The sequence below is a fragment of the Solenopsis invicta genome, chromosome 5, assembly GCF_016802725.1.
Source record: "Solenopsis invicta isolate M01_SB chromosome 5, UNIL_Sinv_3.0, whole genome shotgun sequence".
In the NCBI taxonomy this organism is placed as follows: domain Eukaryota; kingdom Metazoa; phylum Arthropoda; class Insecta; order Hymenoptera; family Formicidae; genus Solenopsis; species Solenopsis invicta.
In genome coordinates this window covers 20,037,545-20,058,442 of record NC_052668.1, presented here as the reverse complement: position 1 = coordinate 20,058,442, position 20,898 = coordinate 20,037,545, and the positions used below count along the sequence as shown (strand labels likewise).

The following is a 20,898-nucleotide window of genomic DNA, read 5'->3' as shown; positions in this document are numbered from 1 at the left end:
TGCTACTACAAATTATTTAATAATTGGTAAAGTCGTATATTATCGCATACTTGACTCGAAGTAATAATTATTACTTGAGTAAATTTTTGGAAAAAGATCGGAGAAAATCTAGCGATCGACTGGTCGAAACAGCATCGGACAACATGAACGTTGCTTTCGTAAAGTGAATAAAGGTGCGATTTCACGTAGCTATAATATCCAGATATTTACCCCTACTCTACCGAAACTTCCCACAATTCCCCATAAAGCTCCATAATTTCAGTAGAGTGGGGGTAAATATCTGGATATTATATCTACGCACCTTAACTTATCGTAGCCTTTGCCCAGTAAACTATAAAATGACCAGCTAGTCGAAACACATGCACGGGTGTCGGATCCCAGTTTGCAGCTAGTTTGCAAACTTTTTGATGTATCAAACGTTATGTTCCGCCAGAGAACCATTACTCCCTAAATATTTAATCTCGCATTTCAAATTTGCCGGAAGTAGAGTGAGCCGTATCCTGCCGATAATACACGCTCGTAGTCGATAAGTTTTAATTGTCGAAGATAAAGTATAGCTTCGCCTAGGTCGATAAACCTTTGCAGTCGGAAATGCGTACAGATCCTACTTAGTCAATATAAGATAAAGCAACTTTTTTTGGGTCAATAAATCCTACAGTTGATAACACGACTCGAATTAATTACAATAAGGTAGGGGCAGAGAGGAACCTGAGGGTGTTTACGATCAAGGTCCGTGGATTGGCGTTGGAGGGGAAGGAAGGTCGTTGCATCCACTTCAACGATGTGGAACGAAAATGGCGGCGGCCATACTTTTACTGCACACTCGCTCACTCACACAACTAATAGCTGTAGTACCTTACTATCTACGTACATACACTAACACTGACTCGCTGTCTCGAAAATGGCGGCTATGCAACGACCTTCCTTCCCTTCCAACGCCAATCCACGGACCTTGTTTACGATAACTAATCGGATCTCGGATTGGATTGAACAATGGTACTCATCGTAGGTATAGAAAAGTTCCCTAGGCTAATCGGATTGACGATTGCTGTCTCAAATGTAATCCGATTGATGACGAAAGCGTGAAGACCGAGAAGCATGCTTGAAAAGTCTCTTTATTTTTTTAAATAATAACACAAAAAATCAAAGATAAAGTTAAAAAGAATGATTTGAATTTAGATTTATTGTAATTTTTTTGTCTAAACACTGGATTTCGTTTAAATTTCTGTTTGTAAAAATTAATTAATCTATTCTAAAGTTTGTGGTTATATCGGAAACAAATCAAAATTAATAAAACAATTATTAATTATTAGGTACATATTAAAGCATATAATATTTCAAGCATATCATATAGAATTCCTGTTTATTATAAACTCAGTAAAAATAACTTTGAAATTATTCAACTACATTATACATTAATCAATATTAATTTATATGTTAAAAATCAATAATGTATCTGAAAATGTTTTTTTTATTCTTTTCCAGATCGTAAATAAACTTCAACTCCAAGAATAAATAAAAATTACTGGAAAATGGATTGAAAGGGCATTATTGAACATTATCAATTTGTGCTAACTTAAAATTTGTAAAATCTGCTATTCTTTGTTAGTTGTTCATTAGAGAGTAATAATATAAGAACGGAATATACATAAATAAAATTAAAATAATTGTATGCATATATGATGCGTATATTACATTTTTATATTATTACTCTCTAATAAACAACTAATAAAGAAAAGTAGATTTTACAAATTTTAAGTTAGCACAAATTGATATATTGTTCAATAATGCCCTCTTCATATAAATCCATTTTCCAGTAATTTTTATTTATTCATAGAATTGAAGTTTATTTACGATCTGGAAAAGAATAAAAAAAACATTTTTAGAAACATTATTGATTTTTAACATATAAATTAATATTGATTAATGTATAATGTAGTTGAATAATTTCAAAGTTATGTTTACTAAGTTTATAATAAACAGGAATTCTATATGATATGCTTGAAATATTATATGCTTTAATATGTACCTAATAATTAATAATTGTTTTATTAATTTTGATTTGTTTCCGATATAACCACAAACTTTAGAATAGATTAATTAATTTTTACAAACAGAAATTTAAACGAAATCCAGTGTTTAGACCAAAAAAATTACAATAAATCTAAATTCAAATCATTCTTTTTAACTTAATCTTTGATTTTTTGTGTTATTATTTAAAAAAATAAAGAGACTTACTTTTCAAGCATGCTTCTCGGTCTCCACGCTTCGTCATCAATCGGATTACATTTGAGACAGCAATCGTCAATCCGATTAGCCTAGGGAAATTTTCTATACTTACGTTGAGTACCATTGTTCAATCCAATCCGAGATCCGATTAGTTATCGTAAACACCCTGAGAGCGGCCACAGCGGCCTTTTTCCTATAACGCTTCGAAACTCCCGTACTAGTGACGCACATCTATTCTGGCCAGAATGGGAACTACGTGTCACATCTATTTTGCAACCCGCCGTTAAAAACAGTGTGGATGTTAGCACGCACAACAACCCACATCCATCTCTCGAGAAATGGATGTAGGTTGTTGTCCGTGCTAACATCCATTTTGCTGTAAATAAAATATGACGCGTATCGCGTGTGTTGCGTCCAGAACAGGGGTCGAGAATGTGCACAAATGATTAATTACGTCTACTTTCGTGTAATTTTTTATTTATTATAGTCTGAATAATTTACATTAACATTGATATTAATACATATCAATACGTTTATGCCCATATTTTGCACATTCATATTTTTACTTAAAAAAGATGTTTAATAGTAACAGAGAATTTGGTTCTTTAATAAAGAAACATTCATTTTACGCAGTACTTAAAAAATAATTGTAATTAACATCGCATCATATGATGAAGAAGAAATAAATGTCTTTCCACAAATAAATATACCATCTTTTTATTTTTACATAATTCTTTATTATTTAAATGTCTTCAAATTATGCTTTTGAAAAAATTAGCTTTTTTAATTTTTTTAAATCTTGACGCAACTCTCTCTCTCTCTCTCTCTCTTTCTCTCTTTCTCTTTTAACGTGATTGTCCTTTAATTGTTTAGGCCTTCAGTTAGAGAGAGAAAGCATCGCGGTGATAGACATGGAGCAAGCGGCGATGTTATCTCTATGGATACCCTCCTCTTCACTCCTCTCTCGAACCCGTTACGTTTTCCGTGCTACGTTTAGGCTGTAAAATTTAGAAAGAGGATTTCGGACGATTTCTGCGCAGGGACGTAGAGAGACTAGAAAGCGCCCACTCTTTTTTTATTATGTTACAATGGCATATACATGCATACGCATGATTTACAAATGACAATACGCGCGATTAATATGGCACAATAAATAATAATAATAATAATAATAATAATAATAATAATAATAATAATAATGTAATAAAAATCAATGAAATATATGGATACTTGAGTATTATTTTTATTCTCTAACTTACAAACGTGAAGATTATTGATCTGATTTTAATACAACCTTTCAACAGCTTTTACGAAATATTACGTAAAGATTAATCAAAACTTTACAAAAAAAAATTAACAAAGAATTATATAATAATATATGATATAAGATATTAAAGTGTTAATCAGTAAAGTAACGGATTTTAATCAAATTATTCTCGATATTAATCGATGGCAATTGTGGAAATGATGGAAATAGGATGGCAATGGGATGGAAATATTGGAATGAATGCAATGATGTTAATGGAATGGCAATAATGACAATTTGGAAATAATGACAATGACAATATATATAGCCCGACGGCAATGACGGCAATGGTGGAAAGGATGGCAATTATGACAATGTTCTCGATGTTAATGATGGCAATGGAATGGCAATATGGAAATAGAATCGCATAATGGAATGAATGCAATGATGGAAATGTTATCAAAAAGATGGCGATGATGGCAATAATAAAAATGGTGGCAATGTCGGCAGTGGCGGCAATGGCGTAATAATAATGGCAATGATGAAAATGGGATGACAATGATGGCAACGATGGCAATAATGACAATGATGGAAAAGATGAAAAGTAGGCCATCTCATTGGATGGCAATGATGGAAAGAATGCAATTATGGAATGCAATTATCGATTCCTGAATGACATGAGCTTGCTGCTGTATTTAGTCTGCAGCCATATAATATTTCCATTTCATCATAGAATGGACAACGTTTAATTGCAGCTCTACTAACATTATTATCTCTTTCATTTAAAGTATGCAAGTTTTAAATTTTTTAATTTTAGCTTTATCTGCTTTGCAGTTTTATTGTAACCTCTTTGTTCCATTTCTGAAACAAGTAGCCGGAAAATTTCAAAATTTTATGTCTTTTTCCATCCATTATTGATAATATTTGTTTTTCCGTGCATAATTCTAAAAAAACACGCGTCTCCTCTTCTTCCCAATTTTGTCTTTTTTAACACATTATATTAATTATCGCAGATTTATTCTCACAAGACGAAGACATTATTAACTATTAACTGAAGAAAACTTGAGAAAACCTAAATCGCCTATTACATAATACGGAAATGTTTACACCGTTACAAGTGTGCTGAAAATGCGTACTATTTTGATACGATACGTCTGTTTGATTTGTATCGTACCAGACTATACGTCATCGTTTACACCATCGAATTAAATTAATTTAATACGTATATTGTACTTAGTACGCGTATCAAACAACCGGTGTAAACTAAGCCATTGCCACAATTGCCATCATTGCTATCATTGTCACAAATGCCATCATTTCTGCTACTGCTATCACTGCCATCTTTTTGATAACGTTACCAAGCATTTATTCCATAATGTGCCATTCCACTTCCATATTGCCATTTCATTGCCATCATTAAAATTATCGAGAACATTGCCTTAAGATTGTCAGGCTATAGGCTGACTAATGGCACTGATGTCAATCATGTGCATTGTTGAAATGTTGAAATGAATGTAATGATGGCAATGGGATGGCAATGTTGAAATGAATGCAATGATGGCAATGAGACGACGACGATGGCAAAGATGTCAATGATGGCAATAATGGGAATGATGGCAATTGTAGAAATGACGGAAATGAGATGGAAATAATGGAATGAATGTTATGATGGCAATGATGAAAATGATGGCAATAATGGGAATGATGGTAATAGTGGTGTAACAATACGCCCCTCCATCGTGCCGTCACTCCAGACCAACCAACCGTCGAACCCACCGCAGCCGAGCACGTGTATCTTACGTAAGACCCACGCGCGTACGATCGGCTTACGTAAGACCACCGCGTGCTACCGCGCGCGACCGACGCGCTACGCGCCGCGTTCCGAAAGCGCTCCCACTCTAGCCGGCCCGTCCGCACGCGCTGATTGGTGCGTCCAGCCGCGCGGAACGATATATAAGCCGGCAGTGGGCAACGTACCAGAGATCCTTCCGAACAACCGATCTCCCCGGATCATCTCCCGCGCTGGGCATACTCGGCGCCTCCTAGCTCGGGGATTCTCGAGCACCTCCTCGGGAACGGGCATACTCGTTCCTGCCTTCCCGCGACGGGTAAAACCGTCGTCCCCGAGGCCGGGTATGCTCGGTCGCTCCGATCCGCTCCGACGCGCGACGGGCATTCTCGTCGCGCTGACGATCCAATCCGCGGAAGCCGTGCGACGGGCATTCTTGTCGCGCGGCCAATCAGACTGTTCAGCCGGACGACGGGTATTCTCGTGCGTCCGGTCAGGTCCAATCCGCATCCGTTGCACCGTGCGGCGGGAATTCTCACCGCACGGCTTATCCGTTCCGTTCAGCCGGGCGACGGGCATTCTCGTCGTCCGGCTACTCCGACCAGACCGTTCCGAGTGTCCCCGGGAATTCTCGGGGACTGTCCGCGCCGACACCGTTCCTGTGTCCGCCTACCGTACCTCGTGGGGGAGTTTTCCCCTCGAGATGAGGCCGCCCAGGCCGACACCGGCGACGACCCTCGCGCAGCGCGAAACTGTCCGTCGCGCCGCGAGCCGTCGCATCCGAGACCGTAACCGGTCAACCGCACGGGCCAATCGCGCCCCGAGCACGGCATTAGAGTGGACCGCCGCGCGACCACTCTAAATACGGATACCATACGCGTAAAGCGTAAGCCGAATCCGTCCGTATATCGCACGACTCATCCGAGTCCGTACACTTCGATAACCGCGAGTCCGTTCTGATATAGCACGTTCCGCCGCGAGTTATGTATATATATATATATGTTGTCGAACCGAGCAACCCCGATTGGTACCTCCGAGCGCAAAGCGCCTAGTCACTGTCCGTCCGTTTCCGGAATTTCTAAAGTCCGTTCCGTTTAGATATTAAGTACTCGTCAGTCGTTTACCTGGCCGTCGAGACCGTTTCTTCTAAGTGTTTAGATATTAAGTACCGCGCGAATACATTGTGACCGTTCTCTTGATTTCACGCGGGCCGACGACCGCGCAATTGAGTGCCGTAACACTATTCGAATACATTGTGATCGTTCTCTTGATTTCACGCGGGCCGACGACCGCGCAATTGAGTGCCGTAATACTATTCGAGGAGTTCAGTATTATCCGATAACGATATCGGAACTGTATGATTATTTTTGTATTAGACCAACGTCTCAAAATATATTTACACTATATCGTTTTCACTAACAAACCACGGCGTTATCATTTTGACACGAACCCGGACATCCGGCGAGCACATCCGAACATCCGATCCTGAACCAAATTCCCGTAACCGACACCGAGAAAGTACCAGCGTTACATGGCGCCCGAACAGGGACCGTTTGTCCGTTGACCGATCACTTCCGTGCATAATTTTCGCGATAAACCGCCACCGATTTTCTTTTAAATTTTTGTGCATCTTGTGTGTCCAACCGTCACCGTTTCTTACTGTCTGATCATTCCCGATGATCGTTTCCGACGGCCGTTTTTTCGATAACCGTTCAATTCCATACGTGTTTTCTTTGTCTCCGAACAATTTTTCGCTTCGATGTTCTTTTAATAAAACGGAACCACGTCATTGGTTCCCACCGACCTTGACTGATCTTTTTGCTATCCGACCGCCTCTGCCGATTAGATAGACTGGGACCGTTTTCGACCGACCGAGACCAGTTCCGATGACCAGTCACTTTCGCGCGTATTTTTTTTTTCCTTTGCCCGCGACCGATTTGCTTAGAAAATTTTTTTTTGTGTATTATGTTTAGCCAACCGTGACCGTTTCGTGTTGATTGTATCCCCCCCCGGGAAACATGGACCGCTTCCGATGATCGTTTCCGACGACCACTTCCGACGACCGTCCCCGTTGACCGTTCCCGCCAACCGTTCACGTCCGTACATGTCCTGGTTTACTTGTTGTTGGCAATAAACCCTAACCGACCTTCCCCTCGAATTTTTTTTTCTCTTCTTTTCCTTTCTGGCAAACCGCGACCGTCTCCGTCCCATATGTTGCTCCGCGCTAAAACGGTGACCGCTTTTACCGACCGACCAGGACAGTTTCCACCGGTAAACCGTGACCGCCGCACCGAAAACCGTCAACTCGAACACACCGAGGATACTTGACCGAGTTCAAGCGCACCTGGGGTACCGTTCCGATCTAACCAAGTCCGACTCTGACGTCATCAGAGCAGAAGACTCCAGCAGACGACACTCATGCCGCGAAAGATGAAGCGGCAGATTTTAACCGGGGCATTGACACCGCTAAAAAACGGACCTCGTGAACGACACGCGTCCAGGACATGGCACCCCCAGGAGAAGGGGGTACCTCTCCCGGTCCAGGACGAGTATATAAGGAGCATTCCGCAGGACGACAAACCGCAGAAAGTTCTCTCCAAACATGGAAACACTGGACGCACTACTCACCGCACCGGCCGACGACGCCGAGTTCGAGCTGCTGTGGGAACAAGCAATGGCCACAGCAACAGGGCAAGCGCATCTGTTCACCACAGAGAGACTGGCGACCAACACCACCAGCCATCAGCGAGCAGCTGGCCCAGGGACACCCGGGGCACGCTCCGACCGCACGCACCACCATGCCCAACAACCGCAGCCGCGTCGATGACTCCCGACCGCCTGCGGAATTTGATGACCGCACCGTCAAGGAGGCGACGGAAGGTGCCGATGATTCGCGCCCCTGGCCCCAGCCTCATCCGAGGGAGCACCGACCGTCCGCCAGCAGAGGATGCTGCCACGCGGAAACCGACGCGACCGCGGCCACCCGCAACAGACAAGCGTCCGCCCCCGGCGGTAGGCTGCGCTATACAGCGATCATCCGCCACCACGGCAGAGTCTTTTGGAGGTGTTGCCGCCACCGCCAAAGCAGCCGAACCGCCGACAAGCGCATGACCGAACGAAGGTCAAGACACGACCGACACTGGCACCGAAACAACCAGACGGGCCTGTGATCCCGCCTATAGTACCGGAGAAGACCAGGGACAAGCTACGTGACCTATTCGGGGATTTATCCGACCTGGACGAGACGCCAGGCAGCATCAAGCGACCCAACGCGACCGCCGCTGCATCACCGGACCAGAAGGGCACGGCCACCAGAAAGACACCGGCATCAACAACTACAACTACCGCACCAGCGACCGCGCCGCAGACGGTCGCCACCGACGCAACCGCGTTACCGCCACCTCCAGCTGCAATCAAGGAAACCACCGCCACCAACCGACCGACGCATCTACCCGTAGTAGTACCGATACGCGACGACATCACCATTAGCGTACCGTACCACGCCGCGCACATCACGCGGAAGTATAAGGCGCGCATCAGGGGGATGCGATACACCCTCCGCTTTGGCCATGACGGGCAATGCCACTACGTGCGGGAATTCCCGGCGTAGTGGCCTAAGTTCGCCACTTTAAACGGGGGAGGTGGTGTAACAATACGCCCCTCCATCGTGCCGCCACTCCAGACCAACCAACCGTCGAACGCACCGCAGCCGAGCACGTGTATCTTACGTAAGACCCACGCGCGTACGATCGGCTTACGTAAGACTAGAGTCCCTAGAAGTAGAGAGTCTGGACATTTGCCCCTAAAATGTCGGTGATGAATATGTCAGTGTATGTATGTGAGCTTTATGTGTGTGTATGTTTATCATTGTGTGCACTTGAACGTATTGTATACTGTTATCGCATTGGCTAAAGAGGATTAAACAGGGATCCGTATTGGTGCTGCCATTTTAGGTGCACAGTCACGTGCATCCAATCACGTGGAATCAACAAATGTCCAGACTCTCTACTTCTAGGGACTCTACATAAGACCACCGCGTGCTACCGCGCGCGACCGACGCGCTACGCGCCGCGTTCCGAAAGCGCTCCCACTCTAGCCGGCCCGTCCGCACGCGCTGATTGGTGCGTCCAGCCGCGCGGAACGATATATAAGCCGGCAGTGGGCAACGTACCAGAGATCCTTCCGAACATCCGATCTCCCCGGATCATCTCCAGCGCTGGGCATACTCGGCGTCTCCTAGCTCGGGGATTCTCGAGCACCTCCTCGGGAACGGGCATACTCGTTCCTGCCTTCCCGCGACGGGTAAAACCGTCGTCCCCGAGGCCGGGTATGCTCGGCCGCTCCGATCCGCTCCGACGCGCGACGGGCATTCTCGTCGCGCTGACGATCCAATCCGCGGAAGCCGTGCGACGGGCATTCTTGTCGCGCGGCCAATCAGACTGTTCAGCCGGACGACGGGTATTCTCGTGCGTCCGGTCAGGTCCAATCCGCATCCGTTGCACCGTGCGGCGGGAATTCTCACCGCACGGCTTATCCGTTCCGTTCAGCCGGGCGACGGGCATTCTCGTCGTCCGGCTACTCCGACCAGACCGTTCCGAGTGTCCCCGGGAATTCTCGGGGACTGTCCGCGCCGACACCGTTCCTGTGTCCGCCTACCGTACCTCGTGGGGGAGTTTTCCCCTCGAGATGAGGCCGCCCAGGCCGACACCGGCGACGACCCTCGCGCAGCGCGAAACTGTCCGTCGCGCCGCGAGCCGTCGCATCCGAGACCGTAACCGGTCAACCGCACGGGCCAATCGCGCCCCGAGCACGGCATTAGAGTGGACCGCCGCGCGACCACTCTAAATACGGATACCATACGCGTAAAGCGTAAGCCGAATCCGTCCGTATATCGCACGACTCATCCGAGTCCGTACACTTCGATAACCGCGAGTCCGTTCTGATATAGCACGTTCCGCCGCGAGTTATGTATATATATATATATGTTGTCGAACCGAGCAACCCCGATTGGTACCTCCGAGCGCAAAGCGCCTAGTCACTGTCCGTCCGTTTCCGGAATTTCTAAAGTCCGTTCCGTTTAGATATTAAGTACTCGTCAGTCGTTTACCTGGCCGTCGAGACCGTTTCTTCTAAGTGTTTAGATATTAAGTACCGCGCGAATACATTGTGACCGTTCTCTTGATTTCACGCGGGCCGACGACCGCGCAATTGAGTGCCGTAACACTATTCGAATACATTGTGATCGTTCTCTTGATTTCACGCGGGCCGACGACCGCGCAATTGAGTGCCGTAATACTATTCGAGGAGTTCAGTATTATCCGATAACGATATCGGAACTGTATGATTATTTTTGTATTAGACCAACGTCTCAAAATATATTTACACTATATCGTTTTCACTAACAAACCACGGCGTTATCATTTTGACACGAACCCGGACATCCGGCGAGCACATCCGAACATCCGATCCTGAACCAAATTCCCGTAACCGACACCGAGAAAGTACCAGCGTTACAGAGGTAATGATGGCAATAATGGGAATGCTGTAAATGAGAGACTATCTCATATATTCCAAGCAGAACAGGGAGTCATCACTACATCAAAATAATATCAAAATGATCATTAAAAGTCACTTTTCGATCAATTAAGATTTGATGTCATTTTCACTTACTGTTCTTGAGATTAAGCGGAACAGTAAGTGCGGAAAATGGTGAGAAAATCGACCAGAGACCTTTAGTCGATTTTTTGACAAAAACTTGACGAAAAATGATAAATATTTTTAAAATTAAAAAAAAAACTTGGAAAAAATTAACTTCTGACATTTCGTATACGACAGGCGAAAGGGCTATTAAAACGCGGAATGGTCCATAAAATTTCGGTAACAATTTTGCCGTAATGCTATGAGCCGCGGACGATAGGACGTGGTATCTCTTCAAAACGAGCTCCCACTACATAAACTGTACCACGCCGACGCTGATTATAATACATAACTTGTTTTTGGTAGGCTTGTTCGAGATTTTCCGATACCCATTCAACGCTCGTAAGTCTTGCACACGTCGTGACCGATATTTTGCCACTATAATGACATGAATGATCTTTACCGGAAAAACGGTGAAAGATAGTCCAACTTTGGTAAAATTTTTGACAAGTATAGATGTCAGAAGTGAATCTTTTTTCAAGTTCTTTTAATTTTGCAGAAATTTAGTGGACTATCACTAACGCCACAATTGCCATCATTCCCACTATTGTTATCATTTCTATCATTACCATTTCCATTGCCGTCACAATAGTGACAATACGATTGCCCGATCATAATCGCCATCATCGCCATCATCGCCAACATGGCCATAATCGCCATCATCACCATCATCGCCATCCTCGCCATTTGTCGTTATTATGAGATACAATTGATGTATAGGAAACCGTGCAAAAATCAGGGAATCTTGAATCGGACCGATTGAGATAGAAACGAAACTTGAAATTTTATTAAAATTATACTCAATGTACATTCAATGGGATAGCGCCTGCAACAAGAATACAAGTAATTCATTTCTCGCAAACTAAACTAAAAATATTGCAACTTAGTAATTAAAAGAATATTGCACGCTATGCACTTGCACGTATAAAAATTTTGATTTATCACACTTACGATTAGACAAAGAAGATAAAGAACGACCGTACACACAGTGCATAGAGATACAACAGTACGCTAGATAGTCTCACGAACTAACAAAGAACTACTCATCATTGCCATCTACAAACACTTAAACCCAACAGATCCATTATGATAAAAGTTAGAACTATTCTAGGGGATATCAGAACACAAAGATATTGGAGGAAGTCGCAAAAATATTTTACTCAAAAATTTGGAACTTTGACTGATATAACTCTTTCGTTTTTCACTTTAGCGATTCGATCCATTATGATAAAAGTTAGAACTCTTCTGGGGGCTATCAGAACACAGAAATATTGGAGAAATTCGCAACAAAAAATTTACTCTAAAATTTCGAACTCTGACTGATACAAGTTTTTAGTTTTTCACTTTAGCGATTCGATCGGTCATGATAAGAGTTAGAACTCTTCTGGGGGCTATCAGAACACAGAGATATTGGAGAAAATCGCAAAAAAATTTTACTCAAATATTTCGAACTTTGATTGATATAAGTCTTTCGTTTTTCACTTTAGCGATTCGATCCATCATGATAAAAGTTAGAACTCTTCTGGGGGCTATCAGAACACAGAAATATTGGATAAATTCGCAAAAAAAATTTTACTCAAAAATTTCAAACTTTGACTGATATAATTCTTTCGAATTTTACTTTAGCGATTCAATCCTTCATGATAAAAGTTAGAACTTTCGGGAGGCGTTTAGAACGCAAAGATATTGGAGAAATACGTGAAAAAAATTTTACTCAAAAATTTCGAACTTTGACTGATATAAGTCTTTCGTTTTTCACTTTAGCGATTTGATCGATCATGATAAAAGTTAGAACTCTTCTGAGGGATATCAGAACACAGAAATATTGGAAAAATTCGCAGAAAAAATTTTACTCACAATTTCGAACTTTGACTGATATAAGTCTTTCGTTTTTCACTTTAGCAATTCGATCCATCATGATAAAAGTTAGAACTCTTCTGGGGACTATCAGAACTCAGAAATATTGGAGAAATACGCAAAAAAAATTTTACTCAAAGTTTCGATCTCTGACTGATATAAGACTTAAGTTTTTCATTTTAGCGATTCGATCCATCAGGATAAATGTTAGAACTCTTCTGGGGGCTATCAGAACACAGAAATATTGGAAAAATTCGCAAAAAAAATTTACTCAAAAATTTCGTGCTTTGAATGATATAACTCTTTCGAGTTTCACTTTAGCGATTCGATCAATCATGATAGAAGTTAGAACTCTTTTGGGGGCTATCAGAACACAGAGATATAGTAGAAAATCGCAAAAAAAATTTTACTCAAAGATTTAGAACGTTGACTGATATAACACTTTCGTTTTTCACTTTAGCGATTCGATCCATTACCATCAAAGTTAGAACTCTTCGGGAGCCTATCAGAACACAGAGATATTGGAAAAAATCGCAAAAAAAATTTTACACACAATTCAGAATTTTGACTGATATAAGCCTTTCGTTTTTCACTTTAGCGATTCGATCCATCATGATAAAAGTTAGAACTCTTCTGGGGGCTATCAGAACACAGAAATATTGGAAAAATTCGCGAAAAAAGTTTTACTTAAAAATTTCGAACTTTGACTGATATAAGTCTTTCGGTTTTCTTTAGCGATTCGATCGATCATGATAAAATTTAGAACTCTTCTGAGGGCTATCAGAACACAGAAATATTGGAAAAATTCGCAAAAAAAATTTTACTCAAAAATTCCGAAATTTGACGGATATAAGTCTTTCCTTTTTCAGTTCAGCGATTCGATGCATCATGATAAAAGTTATATCTCTTCTTAGGGCTATCAGAACACAGAGATATTGAAGAAATTAAGAAAAAAACCAATTTTACTCAAAAATTTTGAACTTTGACTGATATAAGTCTTTCGTTTTTCACTTTAGCAATTTGATCCATCATGATAAAAGTTAGAACTCTTCTGGGGACTATCAGAACTCAGAAATATTGGAGAAATACGCAAAAAAAATTTTACTCAAAAATTTCGAAATTTGCCTGATATAAGTCTTTCCTTTTTCAGTTCAGCGATTCGATACATCATGATAAAAGTTAAAACCTTCGGGGGCTTTTAGAACACAGAGATATTGGAGATATTCGCAAAAAAAATTTTACTCAAATGTTTCGAACTCTGACTGATATAAGTCTTTCGTTTTTCACTTTAGCGATTCGATCCATCGTGATAAAAGTTAGAAATCTTCTGGGGGCTATCAGAAAACAGAAATATTGGAGTAATTCGCGAAAAAAATTTTACTCAAAAATTTCGAACTTTGACTGATACAGGGTGTCCCATTTTAATACATGGACGCAAATATTTCAGTTCCCTTGCATTTTACAAGAAAATGTTTCAGACAAAAGTTGTATGGTTTCGAGGGGGACATAAGATGCTGTCATTAAATAGACCTGGAATAGTTGCTTAAAGGTCACATGAATGTCACCTACAATTTTTTAAATGGAACTTCCTAGTTTTTATTGCATAATCTTGTAGCTTATCTCGAGACGTTTCCAAAACACTATAAACAAATGTCTTTCCGTTAAGGATTTTGCGAGTTGTGACGGTTGAATGTTGGTGGGCCATTTTAATGCATCCACGCAAATATTTCCGTTCCCTTGCATTTTACAAGAAAATGTTTCAGACAGAAGTTGTATGGTTCAAAGGGGGCAAACCAATGATGACATTGAACTTGACCTTGAAGTCGATTTCAAAGTCATTTTAAGATTAACAAGTGTTTTTTCAATGGAAACCCGTATTTTTGATCCCGGATTTGGAAAGAGCACAAAATTTTGCGTAAAAAAATGTACCCATGTTAGGTCCTAAAAGTGGACTATAGGGGACTTTTAGACGAAAACAGGCGATTTTATTTCAGCACTACTTTTAGCATTACACAGGAACAACGACGTGGACGTAGTAGTTTTCTGTTCCCTTTGGGGTGCTTGATTAACGTGTGTAGTGGTAAATACTTTATCACAAAAAGTAGTGCTAAAATAAAATCACCTGTTTTCGTCTAAAAGTCCCCTATGGTCCACTTTTAGGCCCTAACATGGGTACATATTTTTTACGCAAAATTTTGTGCTCTTTCCAAATCCGGGATCAAAAATACGGGTTTCCATTGAAAAAATACTTGTTAATCTTAAAATGACTTTGAAAATCGACTTCAAGGTCAAGTTCAAGGTCATCAACGGTTAACCCCCTTTGAACCATACAACTTTTGTCTGAAACATTTTCTTGTAAAATGCAAGGGAACGGAAATATTTGTGTGGATGTATTAAAATGGGACACCTTGTATTACTCTTTCGTTTTTCACTTTAGCGATTCGATCCATTATGCTATAAGTTAGAACACTTCTGGGGGCTATCAGAACACAGTAATATTGGAGAAATTTGCGAAAGAAATTTTACTCAAAGATTTCGAACTTTGACGGATATAAGTCTTCCTTTTTTCTCTTTAGCGACTCGATCGATCATGATAAAAGTTAGAACTCTTCTGGGGGCTATCAGAACACAGAAATATTGGAGAAATTCGCAAAAAAAGCAATTTTACTAAAAAATTTCGAACTTTGACTGATATAAGTCTTTCGTCTTTTACTTTAGCGATTCGATCCATTATGATAAATGTTATAACTCTTCTCGGGGCTATCAGAACACAGAGATATTGGAGAAATTCGCAAAAAAAATTTTCCTCAAAATTTTCGAATTTTGCCTGATATAAGTCTTTCCTTTTTCAGTTCAGCGATTCGATACATCATGATAAAAGTTATATCTCTTCTGTGGGCTATCAGAACACAGAGATATTGGAGAAATTCGCAAAAAAATCTATTTTACTAAAAACTTTCCAACTTTGACTGATATAACGCTTTCGTTTTCTCTTTAGCGATTCGATCCATTATGATAAATGTTATAACTCTTCTCGGGGCTTTCAGAACACAGAGATATTGGAGAAATTCGCAAAAAAAATTTTCTTCAAAATTTTTGTACTTTGACTGATATAACTATTTCGTCTTTCACTTTAGCGATTCGATCCATTATGATAAAAGTTAGAAATCTTCTGGGGTCTATCAGAACACAGAGATATTGTAGAAATTCGCAAAAAAATCTATTTTTCTAAAAAATTTCCAACTTTGACTGATATAACGCTTTCGTTTTCTCTTTAGCGATTCGATCCATTATGATAAATGTTATAACTCTTCTCGGGGCTTTCAGAACACAGAGATATTGGAGAAATTCGAAAAAAAACAATTTTACTAAAGAATTTCGAACTTTGATTGATATAACACTTTCGTCTTTTACTTTAGGGATTCGATCCTTTACGATCAATGTTATAACTCTTCTCGGGGTTATCAGAACACAGAGATATTGGAGAAATTCGCAAAAAAAATTTTACTCAAAAATTTCGAATTTTGCCTGATATAAGTCTTTCCTTTTTCAGTTCAGCGATTAGATACATCATGATAAAAGTTATATCTCTTCTGTGGGCTATCAGAACACAGAGATATTGGAGAAATTCGCAAAAAAATCAATTTTACTAAAAAATTTCCAACTTTGACTGATATAACGCTTTCGTCTCTTCTTTAGCGATTCGATCCATTATGATAAATGTTATACCTCTTCTCGGGGCTATAAGAACACAGAGATATTGGAAAAATTCGCAAAAAAATCAATTTTACTAAATAATTTCCAGCTTTGACTGATATAACGCTTTCGTCTTTTCTTTAGCGATTCGATCCAATATGATAAATGTTATAACTCTTCTCGGGGCTATCAGAACACAGAGATATTGGAGAAATTCGCAAAAAAAATTTTCCGCAAAATTTTCGATCTTTGACTGATATAACAATTTCGTCTTTCCCTTTAGCGATTCGATCCATTATGATAAAAGTTAGAAATCTTCTCTGGGCTATCAGAACACAGAGATATTGGAGAAAATCGCAAAAAAAATTTTACTCAAAAATTTCGAATTTTGCCTGATATAAGTCTTTCCTTTTTCAGTTCAGCGATTCGATACATCATGATAAAAGTTATATCTCTTCTGTGGGCTATCAGAACACAGAGATATTAGAAAAATTCGCAAAAAAATCAATTTTACTAAATAATTTCCAACTTTGACTGATATAACGCTTTCGTCTTTTCTTTAGCGATTCGATCCATTATGACAAATGTTATAACTCTTCTCGGGGCTATCAGTACACAGATATTGGAGAAATTCGCAAAAAAAATTTTACTCAAAAATTTCGAAATTTGCCTGATATAAGTCTTTCCTTTTTCAGTTCAGCGATTCGATACATCATGATAAAAGTTATATCTCTTCTGTGGGCTATCAGAACACAGAGATATTGGAGAAATTCGCAAAAAAATCAATTTTACTAAAAAATTTCCAACTTTGACTGATATAACGCTTTCGTCTTTTCTTTAGCGATTCGATCCATTATGATAAATGTTTTAACTCTTCTCGGGGCTATCAGAACACAGAGATATTGGAGAAATTCGCAAAAAAAATTTTACTCACAAATTTCGAAATTTGCCTGATATAAGTCTTTCCTTTTACTGTTCAGCGATTCGATACATCATGATAAAAGTTATATCTCTTCTGTTTGCTATCAGAACACATAGATATTGGAGAAATTCGCAAAAAAACCAATTTTACTAAAAAATTTCGAACTTTGACTGATGTAACTTTTTCGTCTTTTACTTTAGCGACTCGATCCATTATGATAAATGTTGTAACTCTTCTCGGGGTTATCAGAACGCAGAGATATTGTAGAAATTCGCAAAAAAAAATTTACTCAAATATTTCGAACTTTGACGGATATATGTCTTTCGTTTTTCACTTTAGCGACTCGATCGATCATGAAAAAAGTTAGAACTATTCTGGGGGCTATCAGAACACAGAGATATTGGAGAAATTCGCGAAAAAAATTTTACTCAAAAATTTCGAACTTTGATACAGGGTGTCCCATTTTAATACCTCCACGCAATTATTTCCGTTCCCTCTCATTTTACAAGAAAATATTTAAGACAAAAGTTGTATGGTTTCGAGGGGGACATAAGGTGGTGTCATTAATTTGACCTCGAATAGTTGCTTAAAGGTCACTTGAAGGTCGAATACAATTTTTTTAATGGACCTCCTTATTTTTTATGGCATATTCTTGTAGCTTATCTCGAGACGTTTCCAAAACACTATAAATAAATGTCTTTCCGTTAAGTATTTTGAGAGTTATGAAACTTGAATATTGGTGGGCCACTTTAATCCATCAACGCAAATATTTCCGTTCTCTTGCATTTTACTAGAAAATGTTTCAGACAAAAGTTGTATTGTTCAAAGGGGGCCAACCATTGATGACCTTGAACTTGACCTTGAAGTCGATTTTCAATGTCATTTTAAGATTAACAAGTATTTTTTCATTGGAAACCCCTATTTTTGATCCCGGATTTGGAAAGAGCACAAAATTTTGCGTAAAAAATGTGTAACCGTGGTAGGGCCTAAAAGTGGACTATAGTGGACTTTTAGACGAAAACAAGTGATTTTATTTTAGCACTACTTTTAGCATAACCCAGGAACAACGACGTGGACGTAGTAGTGTTCTGTTCCCCTTGGGGTGCTTGATTAACGTGTGTAGTGCTAAATACTTTATCACAAAAAGTAGTGCTAAAATAAAATCACCTGTTTTCGTCTAAAAGTCCCCTATGGTCCACTTTTAGGCCCTAACATTGTTACATATTTTTTATGCAAAATTTTGTGCTCTTTCCAAATCCGGGATCAAAAATACGGGTTTCCATTGAAAAAACACTAGTTAATCTTAAAATGACTTTGAAAATCGACTTCAAGGTCAAGTTCAAGGTCATCAACGGTTGGACCCCTTTGAACCATATAACTTTTGTCTGAAACATTTTCTTGTAAAATGCAAGGAATCGTAAGTATTTGCGCGGATGTTTTAAAATATCCAACCAAATTTCAAACGTCACAACTCGCAAAATACTTAACGGAAAGACATTTGTTTATAGTGTTTTGGAAACGTCTCGAGATAAGCTACAAGAATACGCTATAAAAAATAGGCATTTCTATTTAAAAAATTGAAGGTGGCCTTTATGTGACCTTTAAGCAACTATTCGAGGTCAAATTAATGACACCATCTTATGTAGCCCTCGAAACCATACAACTTTTGTCTAAAACATTTTCTTGTAAAATGCAAGGGAAAGTAAATATTTGCGTGGATGCATTAAAATGGGACACCCTGTATAACTCTTTCGTCTTTCACTTTAGCGATTCGATCCATTATGATAAAAGTTAGAAATCTTCTCTGGGCTATTAGAACACAGAGATATTGGAGAAAATCGCAAAAAAAATTTTCCTAAATATTTCGAAATTTGCCTGATATAAGTCTTTCTTTTTTCAGTTCAGCGATTCGATACATCATGATAAAAGTTATTATCTCTTCTGTGGGCTATCAGAACACAGAGATATTGGAGAAATTCGCAAAAAAAATTTTACTCAAAAATTTCGAAATTTGCCTGATATAAGTCTTTACTTTTTCAGCTCAGCGATTCGATACATCATGATAAAAGTTATATCTCTTCTGTGGGCTAACAGAACACATAGATATGGGAGAAATTCGCAAAAAAACCAATTTTACTAAAAAATTTCGAACATTGACTTATATAACTTTTTCGTCTTTTACTTTAGCGACTCGATCCATTATGATAAATGTTGTAACTCTTCTCGGGGCTATCAGAACACAGAGATATTGGAGAAATTCGCAAAAAAAATTTTACTCAAAAATTTCGAAATTTGCCTAATATAAGTCTTTCCTTTTTTAGTTCAGCGATTCGATACATTATGATAAAAGTTATATCTCTTCTGTGGGCTATCAGAACACAGAGATATTGGAGAAATTCGCAAAAAAACCAATTTTACTAAAAAATTTCGATCATTGACTGATATAACTTTTTCGTCTTTTACTTTAGCGACTCGATCCATTATGATGAATGTTATAACTCTTCTCGGGGTTATCAGAACACAGAGATATTGGAGAAATTCGCAAAAAAAATTTACTCAAAAATTTTGAAATTTGCCTGATATAAGTCTTTCCTTTTTCAGTTCAGCGATTCGATACATCATGATAAAAGTTATATATCTTCCGTGGGCTATCAGAACACAGAGATATTGGAGAAATTCGCAAAAAAACCAATTTTAATAAAAAATTTCGAACTTTGACTGATATAACTTTTTCGTCTTTTACTTTAGCGATTCGATCCATTATGATAAAAGTTATAACTCTTCTAGGGGCTATCAGAACACAGAGATATTGGAGAAATTCGCAAAAAAAATTTTCCGCAAAATTTTCGAACTTTGACTGATATAACTATTTCGTCTTTCACTTTAGCAATTCGATCCATTATGATAAAAGTTAGAAATCTTCTCTGGGCTATCAGAACACAGAGAAATTGGAGAAAATCGCAAAAAAAATTTTACTCAAATATTACGAATTTTGCCTGATATAAGTCTTTCCTTTTTTAGTTCAGCGATTCGATACATCATGATAAAAGTTATATCTCTTCTGTGGGCTATCAGAACACAGAGATATTGGAGAAATTCGCAAAAAAATCAATTTTACTAAAAAATTTCCAACTTTGACTGATATAACGCTTTCGTCTTTTCTTTATCGATTCGATCCATTATGATAAATGTTTTAACTCTTCTAGGGGCTATCAGAACACAGAGATATTGGAGAAATACGCAAAAAAAATTTTACTCAAAAATTTCGAAATTTGCCTGATATAAGTCTTTCCTTTTACTGTTCAGCGATTCGATACATCATGATAAAAGTTATATCTCTTCTGTGGGCTATCAGAACACATAGATATTGGAGAAATTCGCAAAAAAACCAATTTTACTAAAAAATTTCGAACTTTGACTGATGTAACTTTTTCGTCTTTTACTTTAGCGACTCGATCCATT

General features: G+C 39.3%; 1 protein-coding gene across 1 annotated transcript; it reads left to right on the top strand.

The window, feature by feature from the left end:
* Positions 1-7,768: 7,768 nt before the first annotated feature.
* Positions 7,769-8,874, top strand: LOC105204397 (non-classical arabinogalactan protein 31). The gene is made up of 2 exons (XM_039449255.1): positions 7,769-8,196; positions 8,295-8,874. The coding sequence occupies exons 1-2, from the start codon at positions 7,769-7,771 to the stop codon at positions 8,872-8,874; spliced, it is 1,008 nt and encodes a 335-aa protein (XP_039305189.1).
* The last annotated feature ends 12,024 nt before the right edge of the window (positions 8,875-20,898 follow it).